This window comes from Lepidochelys kempii, chromosome 2 (genome assembly GCF_965140285.1).
Source record: "Lepidochelys kempii isolate rLepKem1 chromosome 2, rLepKem1.hap1, whole genome shotgun sequence".
In the NCBI taxonomy this organism is placed as follows: Eukaryota; Metazoa; Chordata; order Testudines; family Cheloniidae; genus Lepidochelys; species Lepidochelys kempii.
This window is the reverse complement of record NC_136381.1, coordinates 147136627-147153262: the sequence shown is the minus strand read 5'-3', so window position 1 is coordinate 147153262 and position 16636 is coordinate 147136627. Positions and strand designations below refer to the sequence as shown.

General features: G+C 41.8%; 1 protein-coding gene across 1 annotated transcript in view; it reads left to right on the top strand.

Annotated features, from left to right (window-relative positions):
- The window catches only part of SLC12A7 (solute carrier family 12 member 7), a 334753-nt gene that overhangs the window by 206969 nt on the left and 111148 nt on the right, over positions 1-16636 (top strand). Inside the window, exon 6 of the mRNA XM_073332427.2 lies at positions 10286-10416. Within this exon, the coding sequence (XP_073188528.2) occupies positions 10286-10416 (131 nt within the window). The remainder of the gene's footprint in view (positions 1-10285; positions 10417-16636) is intronic.

The window sequence follows — 16636 nt, the reverse complement described above, 5'->3', positions numbered from 1 at the left end:
AGACTTGCTTCCCCTGGGATCTTACCTACCATCTCCCTGAGTTTGCTAAAGTCTCCCTTCTTGAAATCCATTATCTTTATTTTGCTGTTCTCCCTCCTACCATTCGTTAGAATCATGAACTCTATCATTTCATGATCACTTTCACCCAAACTGCCTTCCACTTTCAAATTCTCAACCAGTTCCTCCCTATTTGTCAAAATCAAATCTAGAACAGCCTCTCTCCAGTAGCTTTCTCTACCTTCTGAAATAAAAAATTGTCTCCAATACATTCCAATAACTTGTTGGATAATCTGTGCCCTACTGTGTTATTTTCCCAACAGACATCTGAGTAGTTAAGTCCCCCATCACCACCAAGTCCTCTGCTTTGGATGACCTTTTTAGTTGTATAAAAAAAAGCCTCATCCACTTCTTCCTGGTTAGGTGGTCTGTAGTAGACCCCTAAAATAACATCACCCTTGTTTTTTTACCCCTTTTATCCTTACGCAGAGACTTTCCACAAGTCTGTCTCCTATTTCCATCTCAATCTCAGTCTGACTTGTTATGCTTTGATTTATAATCACTTAAAATCTATTTTTATAGCTAATAAATCTATACCCCACTGGATATTGCAGTCTTTAATATACAGGTTTGTCCTTTAAACCTGGGCCAATCTTCTGTGTTAGAGTCTTGTCTTCTTCTCAGTGTCTTAGTTGCTTGCAGCATAGGTGGAGCAGAAGAAGGGCATAGTATATGTCCATTCTGTTTTATACTCTCAGTCCATGTGCTTGTAGAACACAAGTCCAGGCATGTCTGTGGGGCATTGCTGAATCTCTCCCAGCAAGGTTAAGCAAATCCCTTGGTGGGGCCTGATGCAGGTGGGTCATTGAATTGTAGCTCCCTTGCTGGACAATGGCTGTTGATGGGCTGTGTCACACCCCGCCTGGCCATTGGTTACTTTCCTTGATGTTGCCTCTGGGGAGCTAATATCTGGCTGATTCCGGAACTTACAGCATAGAATCATAGAATCATAGAATATCAGGGTTGGAAGGGACCCCAGAAGGTCATCTAGTCCAACCCCCTGCTCAAAGCAGGACCAATTCCCAGTTAAATCATCCCAGCCAGGGCTTTGTCAAGCCTGACCTTAAAAACCTCTAAGGAAGGAGATTCTACCACCTCCCTAGGTAATGCATTCCAGTGTTTCACCACCCTCTTAGTGAAAAAGTTTTTCCTAATATCCAATCTAAACCTCCCCCACTGCAACTTGAGACCATTACTCCTCGTTCTGTCATCTGCTACCATTGAGAACAGTCTAGAGCCATCCTCTTTGGAACCCCCTTTCAGGTAGTTGAAAGCAGCTATCAAATCCCCCCTCATTCTTCTCTTCTGCAGGCTAAACAATCCCAGCTCCCTCAGCCTCTCCTCATAACTCATGTGTTCCAGTCCCCTAATCATTTTTGTTGCCCTTCGCTGGACTCTCTCCAATTTATCCACATCCTTCTTGAAGTGTGGGGCCCAAAACTGGACACAGTACTCCAGATGAGGCCTCACCAATGTCGAATAGAGGGGAACGATCACGTCCCTCGATCTGCTCGCTATGCCCCTACTTATACATCCCAAAATGCCATTGGCCTTCTTGGCAACAAGGGCACACTGCTGACTCATATCCAGCTTCTCGTCCACTGTCACCCCTAGGTCCTTTTCTGCATGTTTTAGTGACCATCATACTACACAATTCTCATAACTTCATATGCATTAATGATATACATATATATGGACAGAGAAATGACTTTCAGCAGATCATAACCTTTCCCCGATACTGTACAAGGCATGCTTTATATGTAAGATCACAATTATATGAAAATGAGGAATATGAGGGTTACAGCAGGCTCTTCCAAGGTATAGAATGTCACAGAAGTATCGTCTTCATCTCTGAGTTGAGAACATGGAGATTCAAAAAATTTCTGGCCTGGATTCTAGAAGTACCCACTCCTGAAAAAATGGTTTGTACATCAGGAATAAAGGGTAAAGATTGCAATGATATTCCAGGTAAGGAAATAAATGACTAGATTCAGAGTCTTCATTGGCTGCCTGTTTCAGTGATGTGCTGGGCCCTGATTGGTGGGAAGAATGCCTGTTAAATCAGCCAGAGAGTACTGTGGTTTCTGACAGCAACAACCTCTCTACATCTCCTGTTTCAGACCTTGATACAACTGCAACAGGCCCATCACAACCTCATTTACTTGAGTATCCAAAAACTGCTTTTGGTCAGCAAACTTATTCATTTATATAAGAATATTACGAAACATTTTCATTTTTAGAGTACAGTAAGCAGGCAGATGCAGTTTTCTGCTTTCCTTGCAGACAGTTTTCCAGTGGTTTTAGAGACCCTGCATTCACTGAAAACGGAGAAAGGGACAGGAAAAATATAGGAAAAAAGCATCAGAAATATATACAATCTGCTATACACAAGCAGTGTTCTGAAAGGTTGCATTTTTTCAAATAGTCAAAAGAAGTGGGCTCTGTAATGGCACAGTTTTCAAATTCTCACTAGATGGTGTTACATGAAAACAAAGCATATGCTATAAAAATCACCGATTTACTGCTTTACTTGGCTAAACAAGGAATTGCATTGCGGGGGCACAATGAGAGAAGAATCAGCAAACCATGGAAACTTTCCAGAATTATGCAATTTGTTTTCAAAGTATGATAAAGCATTTGCAAAAAAAAAAAAAAAAAAGCGGGTTTTTTCAGTCTCACAAGCCTTGTAACTCAAAACGAGCATTTACAAATTGCTGCTGATATTGTGAAATCAGTCAGAAGTCTCAGGGGACTGGGTTTTTTACTGTTCTTGGTGACAAAGCATGCACTGTGACACAGCAGAAGGGAGGTATATAAGCCCCGGGATGATCAGAGCCTTATTTTCTGTGGACTAAGGAGAGGTAAAAACCCCTGCTTCAGTCAGACAAGAGAGGGGAAGGAAAGCTGACTGTAGTTTAGAAGTGTAGTGGTGTTGACCAGAGAATCAGAGTACCAGGGGAAGGGAGACCCTGCCCAAGGGGAAAGAGGATAAGAAGCTTATGAAGCTGAAGGGGCTGGGACTAAAGTAGGGGGCGGATCTGGGTCTCTTACCTTTTCCCCTTCTTTCCCTCTCCAGGGCACTAGTGGAGCCCAAGAATAGGGGCAGGGACCCTGACCCACCACACTAAGGAGAAGCGCGGGACTCACCACAATAGCGTTGGCCATTTGCCGTAGCTGTTTTAAGCAAGAAGAAATACACAGAAAATCTGGAAATAAAGGAATGATTTCTAGGATTTGTTGATTGTTCTAAGTGAGGGGATGCTATCACAACATTAAGAAGTTCTTACAAGCATCAGGGATTGCAAACTTGTCAGTAAAAGCACAGTGTTATCATGGGGCCACTGTAATGGCAGGTAATGTAAGTGGAGTACAGCAAAAAATGCTGCAACATCACCCCACTGCTAGACACTGAGTGGCTCATAAATTGAATTTCGTTTTATTTGAGGCCTGCAAAGTAAACCGGTCAGCAACAGGATTTTTTTTACACTGTAGAGGGCTGGTTAACCTTCTTTTCACAACCTAACACACACCATGCTTACTTAGAGGCCTGGAAGATGCTTGGAGTGAAACTGGATTTGTGTAGTTTAAGTAACACGAGATGGGCATGCAGATGGAAAAATGTATCTGCTGTAAAAAAACTCCTTAAGAGCACTTCTTAGCAGTTTGTTGGGACTGTCAGAGCCTGATGCCGGAGCAACTCAGCTAAGGGGTGCCAAAACGGCATGGGAGGGGTCAGGGGACCAGGACCTTATCACTTTTAAAAGTGGTTCTGCTGCTCGCTGGCTGGCCCAGCTGTGGGACTCCTCCTCCCGCTGTGCCAAGGTTGGAGCAACTCAGCTAAGGGGTGCCAGAACAGCGGGCGGTCAGGGCCCCATCACTTTTAAAAGTGGGAGGGCTTTTGGAACGCTTGCCTCTCTTATGAACAGAAGTTTGTCCAATAAAAGATATTACCTCCCCCACCTTGTCTCTGTAAAAGGACAAAATTACACATTTTTGTGTAAAACAAGGAATCGTTGAAATCATAGTTGCTGGATTCATCTGTAAGATGTGTACCGCAAATACAATTGAATTAACTACCTTACAGGCACAGTCTGTTCAGTAATCAGCTAAGAGTCCCTTCAAAGAGACTCATTTGTTTTCCAGATATGGGAAATGGAAAGTAAAATTTAAGGAAAGAAGCATGGTTTGGTGTTGAAAGCAGTTAGGAATATGAAGGTCTGGGCTTTTATTAATGGTCCTGTCACAGACTTTCAGTGTGACATTGGATCCGTCATTTAAGACTTGATCTCTATGGGAGTCTTTCCATTGATTTAAAAAGGCCGCGGATAGGTGACTTAATCAATCTGTTTCTCCATTGGAAAAACAGGGATAATACGACTTTCCTGCCTCACCGGGGTATTGTGTAGCTTAATTCTTTGGTTTTTGTTAGGCGCTTTGAGGTCATCAGATGGAAAGTGCTTTGGAAGTGCAGTGTTTTTACAGTTCCAGAACTTCATGCTTCATTCATCCAGTACTGTATGCACTTCTCCTGGATCACAGAAGAGAGTGATTTTAGCTGGGACTCCTCCTCTCGCTGTGCTGATGCTCGAGCAACTCACTTAAGGGGCACCGGAACCGGGGGGCCCAGGGCCACATCACTTTTTACCTTCCTTAAGGGCGAGTGATGGGGTGGGGAGAGACGGAGAGCAATGAGTGGTGGGCAGGGGGACCTTGGGTGAGGAGTTGGAGAGGAGCAAACAGCGGGTGGGGGGCCTTTGGGGAGGAGGTGGAGAGGTGCAACCGGCAAGTGGGGAGACCTTGGAGGAGGGGACCAAGCAGGGTACGGGGTGGTGCGGGGATGGAGCGTGGGTGGGGCCTCTGGGGGAGGAGGCTGAATGGGGGCAGAGCCTTGGGCAGAGCAGGGGGTGGAGCCACATTTTGGGCACTCAGTCCCCGCCCCCCCCCCGTTTCTAGGGAACCTCGTTTCTAGAGAACATCCTACACTCGCACCCAGCTTCCCAAAATGCAGGAATCACACACTGCCTATGATCAGAGGTAGTACCAGCCTGCAGTCAGGAGGAAAGAGTAAGGGTCAGAGTCAGGCTTCAATCAGAGAACAGAGATTAGGAGATGAGCTAAGGTCTGGAGTCCCAGCATGCCTGAAATCTGGGACACCTTCCAGGGTTAAATAGGGCATTTGGACAGTCAGAGGCCCTCAGGGTACTGTCACCCTGGGTTTCGTGGGCAGTACTTCCTGCAGTGCCTACTCTCACAGTGCTTCCTGGCTGTAGTTCTGCATGGCCTCCTGGTGACACTGTGGAAACACTGAGTGTCCCAGACTCTGCCCATTCAGGTTCTAGTCCCTGGCTCCTTACAACTGCTCCCCATTCTGAGATGGAGCTTTACCTTTGGACACACCCAAGTAAAGCTACTTTTGGCCTCATGTAGATTCCAAACTCTGAGAGATGTCTGTCTCTTAACCCCATTGTCTTAGTTGATAGAGCATGGTTATGCTTTTCCCTAATTGACAGAGTTTTAAGAGTCCTCTGACCTGAAGTCTTTAGCTTAGCTGACATCTCCAAAATTGAGGTTAGTCAGAAATAGGAGATAATGGGGGTGGAGAATCGAATATGTAATATCCATCAACAATTCTACTATGATAGTCTTGTCATTAGTGAGTAATTTTGATGTTCCCCATGCACACTGAATGTCAATCAAGTGCTCCTCTGGCTTTTGTGTTTTTTGAAGCTTTGGTGCCCTATGAAGCCAGAATCTTTTGACATCAATTTGTGTACATCAAAATCCTCTGGATACAGCCAACAGTGGTATTTTTAGCGTCATTCCATCTACTATAAATCTCTTGAAATTGAAAAATGTGTTTTCATAGTGTTATTAAATTTCCTTTGATCTAGGCATATTCACCACATTATAGTTTTTCTAGTACCACCATATAATGTGTCCAGTTATTTTGTTTGATTGACTGATTTTCTTTATAACTTTTAAATTCTCTATGCATGTTAGTTCCATGCTGAATCTGAGTAGCTCCTGTGAATTCTCGATAGTCTGGTACTACCTACAGTACACTCAGTGATGGCAGCATCCTTATCATGCTACTTGAACATATCACTTAGCATTCCAAAAATCCAGATTTGATAATGGTTATAGGCATAATGTTACTAACTTGATCTTGAGTGCAAATGGTGCTGTAATAGGTGGGGCAACATTGGTGTGTAGACAAATGGGGGAGATATGTCCTTAATTCAACTGATTTAATCAAAAGTACAGTCCAATTCCTTTGGCATATTGTTTTATTTTACATTGTGTAAGATATCTCATTTTTATTTGGTCATCTTACTTTTTAATGGCTAATAGAGATTGAACTTCCATGTCTCCATACTCCAGCTGAGGCCTTACCAATTGCAAGTAGAGTGGAACAATTAAATCCCATGACTTACATACGACATTCCTGTTAATACTTCCTAGAGTGATATTTGCCTTTTTCTTAACACCATCCCACTGTTGACTCAGATTCAAGTTGTGATCCCCTATAAATTCCAGATCCTTTTTTGCAGTATTATTGCATGGCCAATTATTTCCCATTTTGAAATTCATATATTTGATTTCTCCTTCCTAAACCTAGTACAGTAAAAGCTGTGTTATCCGGCATGTTGGGGTAATGGGGGTTCCAGTAAGTGAAAAATGCAGGTTAACTCAGAGGGAGGAAGTTTGGGTGTGGGACGGGGTGAGGGGCTGGGGTGCGGGCTCTGGGAGGGAGTTTGGATGTGGGAAGGGGTTTGGGGCACAGGAGGGGGCTTGGGATGCCGGATCCAGGGGCCGCTTACCTTGGGTGGCTCCCTGCAAACAGTGACCTGTCCCGGCTGTTCTGAGGTGGAGGCGCGGCAGGCTCTGCACACTGCCTGACCCCAGCCCCAAGTGCTAGCTTTACAGCTCCCATTGGCTGGGAACCATGGCCAATGGGAGCTGTGGGGGCGGTGCCTGGGGTGGAGACAGTGTGCAGAGGTGTCTGCCGCGCTTCCGCCTAGGAGCAGCTGGGACAGGTCGCCGCTTGTGGGGAGCCGCCCAAGGTGACCACCCCCCCCCCCCGGATCTGGCACCCACCTGCACCCCCTCTCCTACCCCAACCCGCTGCCCCAAGTCTCCTCCCGCACCCAAACTCCCTTCCAGGGCCTGTGCTCCACACCCTCTCCTGTACCCCAACCCACTGCTGGTCCCGCGCCAACTGGATTATAAACTGGAATTTCAATGAAGATCAGAAATGTTGGTTTATAGAACTTTCCAATTGGTGATGTGCCAGATAAAACAGCTTTTACTATACTTTGCACTTGTCTTTACTGGATTTCATTTTATTGATTTCAGACCAATTCTCCAATTTATCAAGATCATTTTGACTTCAAATCTTGCCCTCCGAAGTGCTTGCAAGCTCACCCAAATTGGTGTCATCTGTAGATTTTACAAGCATGCTCTCGACTCCATCATCCCAAGTCATTAATGAAAATATTGCACAGTACCATACTTAGGACAGACCCCTACAAGACCCCATTTGAAACATCTCCCAGTTTGATATTGATAACTACTCTTTGAGTATCGTTTTTCAATCAGTTTTTCACCTCCTTATAATAACTTCATTTATATTTCTGTAGTTTTCTCATGAAAATGTCTTGTGGGAATGTGCCAAAACCCTTACAAAAGTCCCGATATAGCACAACTACTGCTTCCCCCCTATACATTAGGCTGGTTACTCTAACAAAGAAGGAAATTAGATTGGTTTGACAATATTAATTCTTGAAAATCCATGTTGACTATTACTTATTGCTAAGGGTATGATTCTGTCATGGATGTCATCGGTTCTGTAACTTTCTGGGACCTTTGTGACTTCCTCAGTGGTAGGGTGGAGCAGCTGTCAGCCTTGGGGCCACTGAAGCAGTGACCCCAGGGCAAAGCAGCAGGCTCTGTGAATTTTTGTTTATTGCCCACCACCTGTCCCTGACTTTTACTAAAAATACGTGTGACCGAATCTTAACTTTACTTATTGCCTTATTGTCCTCTAGGTTTGAGCAAATTGATTGTTTAATAACGTATTCCAATATCCTTCCAGGTATTGAAGTTAGTCTGGTCTATTTTTCCACACCAATTGCTCTTTATTTATTTTCTTGGTTCAGTTAGGGTTTTCATTTGTGACTTAGTAATGTCTGCAGTTCTGAAGATTATTATTTACTTGTATTAATGTAGAACCTAGGAGCCCTAGTCATGGACCAGGACCCCATTGTGGTAGGTGCTTTACAAACACAGAACAAAAAAGATGGTCCCTGCTTGGAAGAGCTTACAATAAAAATAAGAGACAGCTGATGGATACAGACAGTATGAGACAACAATGAGACGGTATGCATCATCATGATAGGCAGTGATCTCTGCATACAAACAGCCTAACAGTTGTCAAGTTTTCTGTAGACATCACAACAACGTGAAATATATCACGTTTGTAAATCTTCATAAAGACTATGTCTTCCAAACTCATTCTTAAAGATGAATCTTTAAACCTTCATTGCTCCTTTCACCACATGTAGTAAGAAATACACTCTTTTAATCTTAGCTATTTTTAACAGAGTTTTGTTTGTGAATTTGCCAGCTTTTTGAATGAGCACAGAAGTTTGAATAAGATTGGTATATACTACATTACCCACAGGAGGGGAATCCTTCTGCAACAGATCTTCTGAGGCTCATCAAAATGGGGGCTGTCCTCTTGCAAATTTTAGCAGGTCTATAGGAGTGGGGGTGTACTGCAGAAGAAGGATGGGATATGGGATTAATGGAGGGAAAGTGGAGGAAGATTGTATCAGCCTTGGAAACTGCAAGAGCTTTAAAAAAAATTCTAAAAATTGTGAGTATTTAACATTTTAGCATGGATAAAAGACTCTTCTTTTTCTTGTCCCCTTCCATGCTCCTCTGTTCTCTGTAACCCTTTGTCACTGATGTCCCTTTCCTCCATTTATCAGCACTCTTTAAGACTGTTTTGTAAAGGCTCTACATGCTCTTCCTCAAGTGCTTGCTTCTGCATACCATAAGGTATGCGGGAGAATCACACCTCTCTGAACCCTGTGGCCATCTGGCTATGCTTCTTTAGACTGGAAGAGTGCCATAGGGTATTAGGCATCCCCACCTCTATCTAAGTACTCAGGAGTAGCTCTGTAATATGTCTGGCTCCTGCATAGGTATGATGATGTTGGTGGGGAAGGAGTTGGGAGAAGAACAAACAGAATTCAGACCAATACTTTAACTTTAATTTCAATATGTTGAGTTAGTACCATGTTACACACACTATAAAGCATAAGAAAATAAACCTCTAGTATTATTATTAGTATAGGTTTCAGAGTAGCAGCCGTGTTAGTCTGTATCCGCAAAAAGAAAAGGAGTACTTGTGGCACCTTAGAGACTAACCTGTTTATTTGAGCATAAGCTTTCGTGAGCTACAGCTCATGAAAGCTTATTATTAGTATAGTAATTTTAACCTAGTATTGCCAGGTTAAAATTTAATATATTTTAAAAATGTAGATATACTTACCAGTGTTACTTATAACTTTGGGCATGTCTACACAGCAAAAGTTGTGCATGGGCTAGCCTACTTGAGCTAGCTTGAAGCTAGCTAGCATGGGTAACAATGATAGTGAAGACAGCAAAGAGTGGGCTAGCAAGTTAATTATATACCCTGGGTCTGTGCCAGACTTGAACTACACACACTGAAGTCTGCATTGCTATTGTTACCCATGCTAGCTGGATTAAAACTGAAACAATATGAATAGTCTAATTTACTTTTACCATTTATGATATTAGTGTATTTTATATTAACTTTGTTAGACAATTAAAAATATAGTTAGCAATTTGATTTGTTCTTATTCCTTTTCTAATTATTTTTACTTTCTAGCTCTGATATTTGAATAGAATGAAACAATATTTTGGTTGCAAGCACTGCAGGTGAATGCTACTCCTTTAAAAATATTGTTTCCATTTAAATTTCTTTAAAAAAAAATCTGTTTCTTATGCAGAGCAGAAATTTGAGTTGCCAGGTTAACTTAGGTCCCAAATTTTGGTTGGAATAAACAATTTTTACAAAAATATTATATCTAAATTTGGGACCTAAGTTGACTTGGCAACTCAAATGTATTGTCTAGGATGTGATGTGCATCTCTCAGGGTCTGACTTCTTTTAAATTTTACTTTTTTTTGTTTCACAGCAGGTGGCTCTTACTACATGATTTCAAGATCTTTAGGGCCAGAGTTTGGCGGAGCAGTGGGACTCTGTTTTTACTTGGGTACAACTTTTGCAGGAGCGATGTATATTCTTGGTACCATTGAAATTTTGTTGGTAAGTATTTTATCTTTTAAGATTGACTATATTCCAGCAGTTTTTGGAGCTAATAGAGCAGATATACTCAACCTAAAATGCATTCCAAGTCACCGTTATTTTTTAAAATGTTTTGTTGATATTTATCGTTTGAGATGCTGACTTTCTTTCAAAGAATCTAGCATGGAATGTGTTTAAGGAATAATTTGTCATCTGAACAATAGGAGTATATCATCTTGTCACCTTGATTGATTGCTCCTTCAGCCCTTGTATAGATTGCGCCAATCACAACATGTCTTCCATTCTTCTCATATCCAGGCCTTCCTTCTCCATGTGCGGCCATGTCTTTTCATGATACAATCTTCCCATCTCTTTGGAGATTGGCCAAGTGGTTTCTTCAGTTCCAATGGGTACCACTTGGCAACAGCTGCAATCCATTGATTGTCAGTGAGCCTTGCTATATCCCCAGCCCATCGCATTTTACTGTGCCTTCCCTCAACAATGATGTCCTGCACTCCACTCTGCTGTCTGATCACTTAACTGGGGACTCGGTCATGGATTGAAATTCCCAGAATTCTTCCTTCCATTGCCCTCTCCGTGACAGACAGTTGCTGCTCCTCTGTCTTCATCAGCGCCCATGTTTCACTGCCGTACAACATTGCTGGCAATATGGTTGAGTTGAAGAGGCTGGCGCGTGTTGCCTTGTTGATTTTTCCTTGGAGGACATCCTTGATAGAATTGAATGTGCATGAACCTGCTTTCTTTCTTCACAAGAGTTCACCTTCCTGATCATGGTGCATGTTAATTTCTTGGCCCAAATAGACATATTGCTCAACTTCTTCTATTTGTTCTCCCTTGATTGTTATTTGGGCTTTTGGAAAGGTATCCGACTGCATACATTTAGTTTTGGAGTGGTTAATTTTAAGTCCAGCTTGGCTGCTTTTTGTGTTGAGTTCTCGCAACATTTTCTATAGTTTGATAATATTTTTGGCAATCAACATAATATTGTCTGCAAATCTGAGATGGTTTAACTGCTCTCCGTTGATGTTGATTCCACCCTTCCAATTCATCCGCCTCATTATCATTTCAAGGCAGGCTGTGAAGAGTTTAGGTGAAACTGTGTCTTTTTGTTTCACACCTTTCTTAACTGGGATGCGAGGGGGAGTGTCAAATAAGGTTATATCTGTAGTGAAGTCAGAATTTGCTTCCTTTAATAGTTTGATATAGTTTGTGTTGATGCCCTGCTCCACAAGAGTTTTTAACACTGCACTGATCTCTATGCTGTCAAAAACTTTTTCATAGTTGATGAAGGCAATACATAAGGGGAATTTGTATTCCCTTGCACAGTCCAATAGCTGGTTTAAAGTGAAACTATGGTCCATTTTGCTGAAGTTCCTTCGAAAGCCTGCCTACCCTCTTGGCTGCTGCTCATCCAGACTCTGTGAGAGTCGGTTTGTTATTATTTTGGTGAACAGCTTGTAGACATGTGAGAGCAGGCATATTGGATGATAGTTCTTTAGATCTTTATGATCACCCTTCTTATACAGCAGAACAGTATTGGACTGCTTCCACCTAGATGGTATCTTCTACATTGCCAAGTAACGGCTGAACCTCTGAGCAAGGGTTTCCCAGAGGTTTTGGCCGCTAGCTCTTATCATTTCGACTGTCAGTCCATCTTTACCTGGGGCTTTTCCTTCCTTCATTTGGTGAACTGTCTGTCAAACTTGGCTGACGAGGATTGGGAGTACATGCTCTTTGGTCTCTTGAAGTGTTGGTACTGGGACATTTATCTGAGATGTGAACAGTTTGGCATTGAAATGTTTGCAGATTGCTTCCATCCCTGTTCTGTCAATTACTGGTTTTCCGTCCCTGTTCTTCAGCGCCGTTATTGTTGACCTGCACAGTGTCAATTCACTTTTGCATTTTTTGAGGCTTCTGTGACCTTCAGCTGTCTTTAAGAGCCTTTCATTTCGGTACTTCTCAAAGTCCTCCTTTAGTTTTCTTCTTATCAACTTGCAGAGGAGGGAGTACTCAATTTGTCACCATCATTTTGCTTCATATTCCTCCACTTCTCGAGCAAGTTCTGCGTTTCCTTGGCGATTCTTCCCTTCGTTCTTTTTGGTCTTTCTTTCTTGGCTAATTTCATGCATTGCCTCAACTTATCAGTGAAGTTTTTATAATCCTCATCGCAGTTATCTATAAGACTCCAGTTTTCCTTGGAAATGTTTGCTTTCAAGATTGCCTGATCGAATATTTTTAGTCACTGTCTCTGATTTGCCATCTGTAGTGCTTACATAAAAGAACAGAAAAAAATAATGTTAATAGTTCAGGTTGCTCTGCTCTACATTAATAACATTTTCTTCAAAGAAAGTACACATTAAGTTGTTCCCCTTTTTCTAAAAAATCCAAAAAGAAAAGCATATGTTTAAAGGAGCTGTACTTTTAACATTTGTATATTCCTTGTATGTACATATGTATGTCAGTTAAGGCTATATGATAGTTTATGAAGCCATGGATGTTAACAATGTGTTGTGGAAAGAGGATAGTAATAGATAAGAGTTGATAAGTTCTATTTTGGTGTAGGTTATGAAACAGAAGTGTAGTTGTTAACTGTAGTTATTTATTTCTTAGCTTTTCAGTGTTTGAGGAAAATGTTATTAAAGTAGCACAAAGTAACATTAACTAACATTAAACAATGTTCTTTTTCTGTGAAGTTCCATAGTTTTTAAAAGAAATTGTGTAAATTGTCAATGAAAAATAAATAGTTAAAAATGGCAATAATATAGAGAATGTGGTGACTGCAGTGAGTGTTGGAGAAATGTTGACTTTAGATGAAATGTGGCCATTGGAACTTGACAAATCTGTTGTTGTGTAAAAGACATAGGAAACTACCTATCAAGGAAAGTAGTCCTTAGTTAATGCAGTTTTTTAGAATGGACAATGCTAACTCAGTGTTGACAGAGTAAATAGGAACACTGGAATTTGACACATTTATTTCCTTGTATATACATAAGTGTCTTGCTAGCAAGCAATATCATCACACATCATTAATGCAGAAATTTCAAATTTGGCAACATTTACTACCATTATTAGACTATTAACAATATTTTCTGTTTACTAAAGTTTCACTTTAAGCTATGACTATTTTTATGTCAATGAATCATATACTCTAAACCATTGGTTCTCAAAGCCGGTCCGCCGCTTGTTCAGGGAAAGCCCCTGGCGCGCTGGACCAGTTTGTTTACCTGCCGTGTTTGCAGGTTCGGCCGATCACGGCTCCCACTGGCCACGGTTCACCGCTCCAGACCAATGGGGTCTGCAGGAAGGGCAGCCAGCACATCCCTTGGCCCGGGCCGCTTCCTGCAGCCCCCATTGTCCTGGAGCAGTGAACTGCAGCCAGTGGGAGCCGTGATCGGCCGAACCTGCGGATGCGGCAGGTAAACAAACCGGTCCGGCATGCCAGGGACTTTCCCTGAACACGTGGCGGACCGGCTTTGAGAACCACTGCTCTAAACCCTAAAAAGAAAATGGCAATTGGTGAGTCCCTAGGGGTTCCTAACTTTTGTTCTCTTTAAAATTATACTGGTGTATTTGATAGTATTTTCATCAATTGTATCTTCTTTTTATTTTCAAATGAAATTTTAACACATAATTACAAATTCCCAAATAACCATAAAATACTTTTAAAATCTATATGATTGTTACACAAAGTTTGTGTGTGCATGTGTGTATGTAGTAGGCCTGTCAATTAATCGCAGTTAACGCATGCGATTAACTCAAAACAAATTAACATGTTATTTTCTTAACAAGTGTTAATCACACACCTCTGTAGACTGGACTCCGTGGCGGACAGGGAGGGAGGCATCAGCTGCGGCAATTTGGGATAGCTGATTAAACACCTTCCAGAGGTGAGAGAGGAGCACAGCCCCCTGGCACCTGCTGCACAGGGCCAGGCTTAGGCATGAGTGAGGGGAGCCACTACCCAGGGCGCCTGTTTAGGGCAGGGGTCCCCTCCTCCCACTGCCATGCTCCACTGCTTCTCCCACCACTCCCTCCCTCCCCCCCACCATGGAGCTGCCTCTAGCCAAGCTGCTCCAGACAGGGAGCCTGCATCCTGGCGGCTGTGCACAGCAAGGGCAGGGGGAGATGCAGGGGGGCTGATGTCAAGGTGTCCCTCTCCCCCTGACTATGTACCTGGTCGCCACTGAGCCGGGGTTGGGGGACAGGGGGAGCCTGTCTGCTGCTGCTTCTGGCTCAGGAGTGAGTGCTGCTACTGGAAAACTGTTCAAGCTCCTGAGTGCTCTGCTTAAAGAGACGGACCCCCCCTCCCACAACACACACACGCACGCGCGCACACACACACTGTTTCTCTCTTTCTCTCTTTTCCCCCAACACACACATACACACACTCTTCTCCCCCCCCACACTCTCTCCCTCCAACACAAACACACATACACTCTCTCTCTCTATCATCCCCAGCACACACACATACACGCTTTCTTCCCCAACACACACATACAGACACACACACTCTCTCTCTCTTCCCCAACACACACACAATATTGAAAAATACTATTTATTTTTAGCTTTTTTACAATGCAAATATTTGTAATAAAAAATAATGTGAAGTGAGCACTGTGCATTTTGTGTTCTCTGTTGTAGTTGAAATCAATATAATTGAAAATGTAGAAAACATCCAAAATTATTTAAATAAATGGTATTGTTTATTGTTTAACAGCGTGATTAAAGCTGTGATTAATCACAACTATTTTTTTAGTTTTGCGATTAATCAAATTAACTTTTTAAATAATTTGACAGCCCTCGTATGTAGAAAGAAAGATATATAATCCATCACAAAAGTACTTAGAGACCATTAATTTTGCACAATTAAGCATCCATAAATCAAGAAAATACAAAGATAACATTTCATTGGTAAGTGCATGCATTATTATATGGTCTTTAACTATGTAATCAGATACTCTTTATCAGATATTGTGAAATAATTTTTTTTTGTAATACCTTAGATACAGGTGCAGCAGATTTCCTACCTCTCTTTGTCCTGAATAAACTTCAGAAAACAATGCAAACTCCATACATTGTGCATTTCTATATCAAGTAACATTTCTGGAAATAGGTTTTCTCCAAAAATACAATAAAGAGTATGAAAATCAGATATATAATGGGATCCTGGTTTTACTTTAACTACAGTATGATGTTTCTACCAAGTTACACTTTAAATTTCTCGGTGGAGTGATTTAAGCAGCTGATTTAAATCACTTGATTTTTTTTTTAAATCATTCATTTAGGTTGAGGTTTTGTAACACTAATTCAAAAAATTGTGCTATTGTAACTTCAGAATAAACTTTATAATTAACTAAATTATAATTACTATTTTAAAAATATTACTGCTAATAAGGTGTCATATTTGAATTTTACAAAAAAGAAAAAAGGAAAATTAAGGCCCTGATCCTGCAAGCTTAAGCAGGTATGTAACTTTCGTCACATGAGTAGTCCCATAATTTAATTGGAACTACTTAGTGTACACACAGTTAAGCACATGCATAAGTATCTGCAACATCTGGAGCTAAAGTTGTATTTTTGTTAAAAAATTTTTTTCTTAGTGATACCATTTGAACTAAATGATACAGAATGCACTGCATCCGAGGGTGCTAAAGGAGTTGGTGGATGTGATTGCAGAGCCATTGGCCATTATCTTTGAAAACTCGTGGCAATCGGGGGAGGTCCTGGATGATTGGAAAAAGGCTAATGTAGTGCCAATCTTTAAAAAAGGGAAGAAGGAGGATCTGGGGAACTACAGGCCAGTCAGCCTCACCTCAGTCCATGGAAAAATCATGGAACAGGTCCTCAAGGAATCAATTTTGAAGCACTTAGAGGAGAGGAAAGTGATCAGGAACAGTCAGCATGGATTCACCAAGGGCAAGTCATGCCTGACATATCTAATTTCCTTCTATGACGAGATAACTGGCTCCGTGGATGAGGGGAAAGCAGTGGACATGCTTGACTTTAGCAAAGCTTTTGACATGGTCTCCCACAGTATTCTTGCCAGCAAGTTAAAGTAGTATGGGCTGGATGAATGGACTATAAGGTAGATAGAAAGCTGGCTAGATCATTGAGCTCAATGGGTAGTGATCAATGGCTCCATGTCTAGTTGGAAGCTGGTATCAAGCAGAGTGCCCCAAGGGTCGGTCCTGGGGCCGGTTTTGTTCAATATCTTCATTAA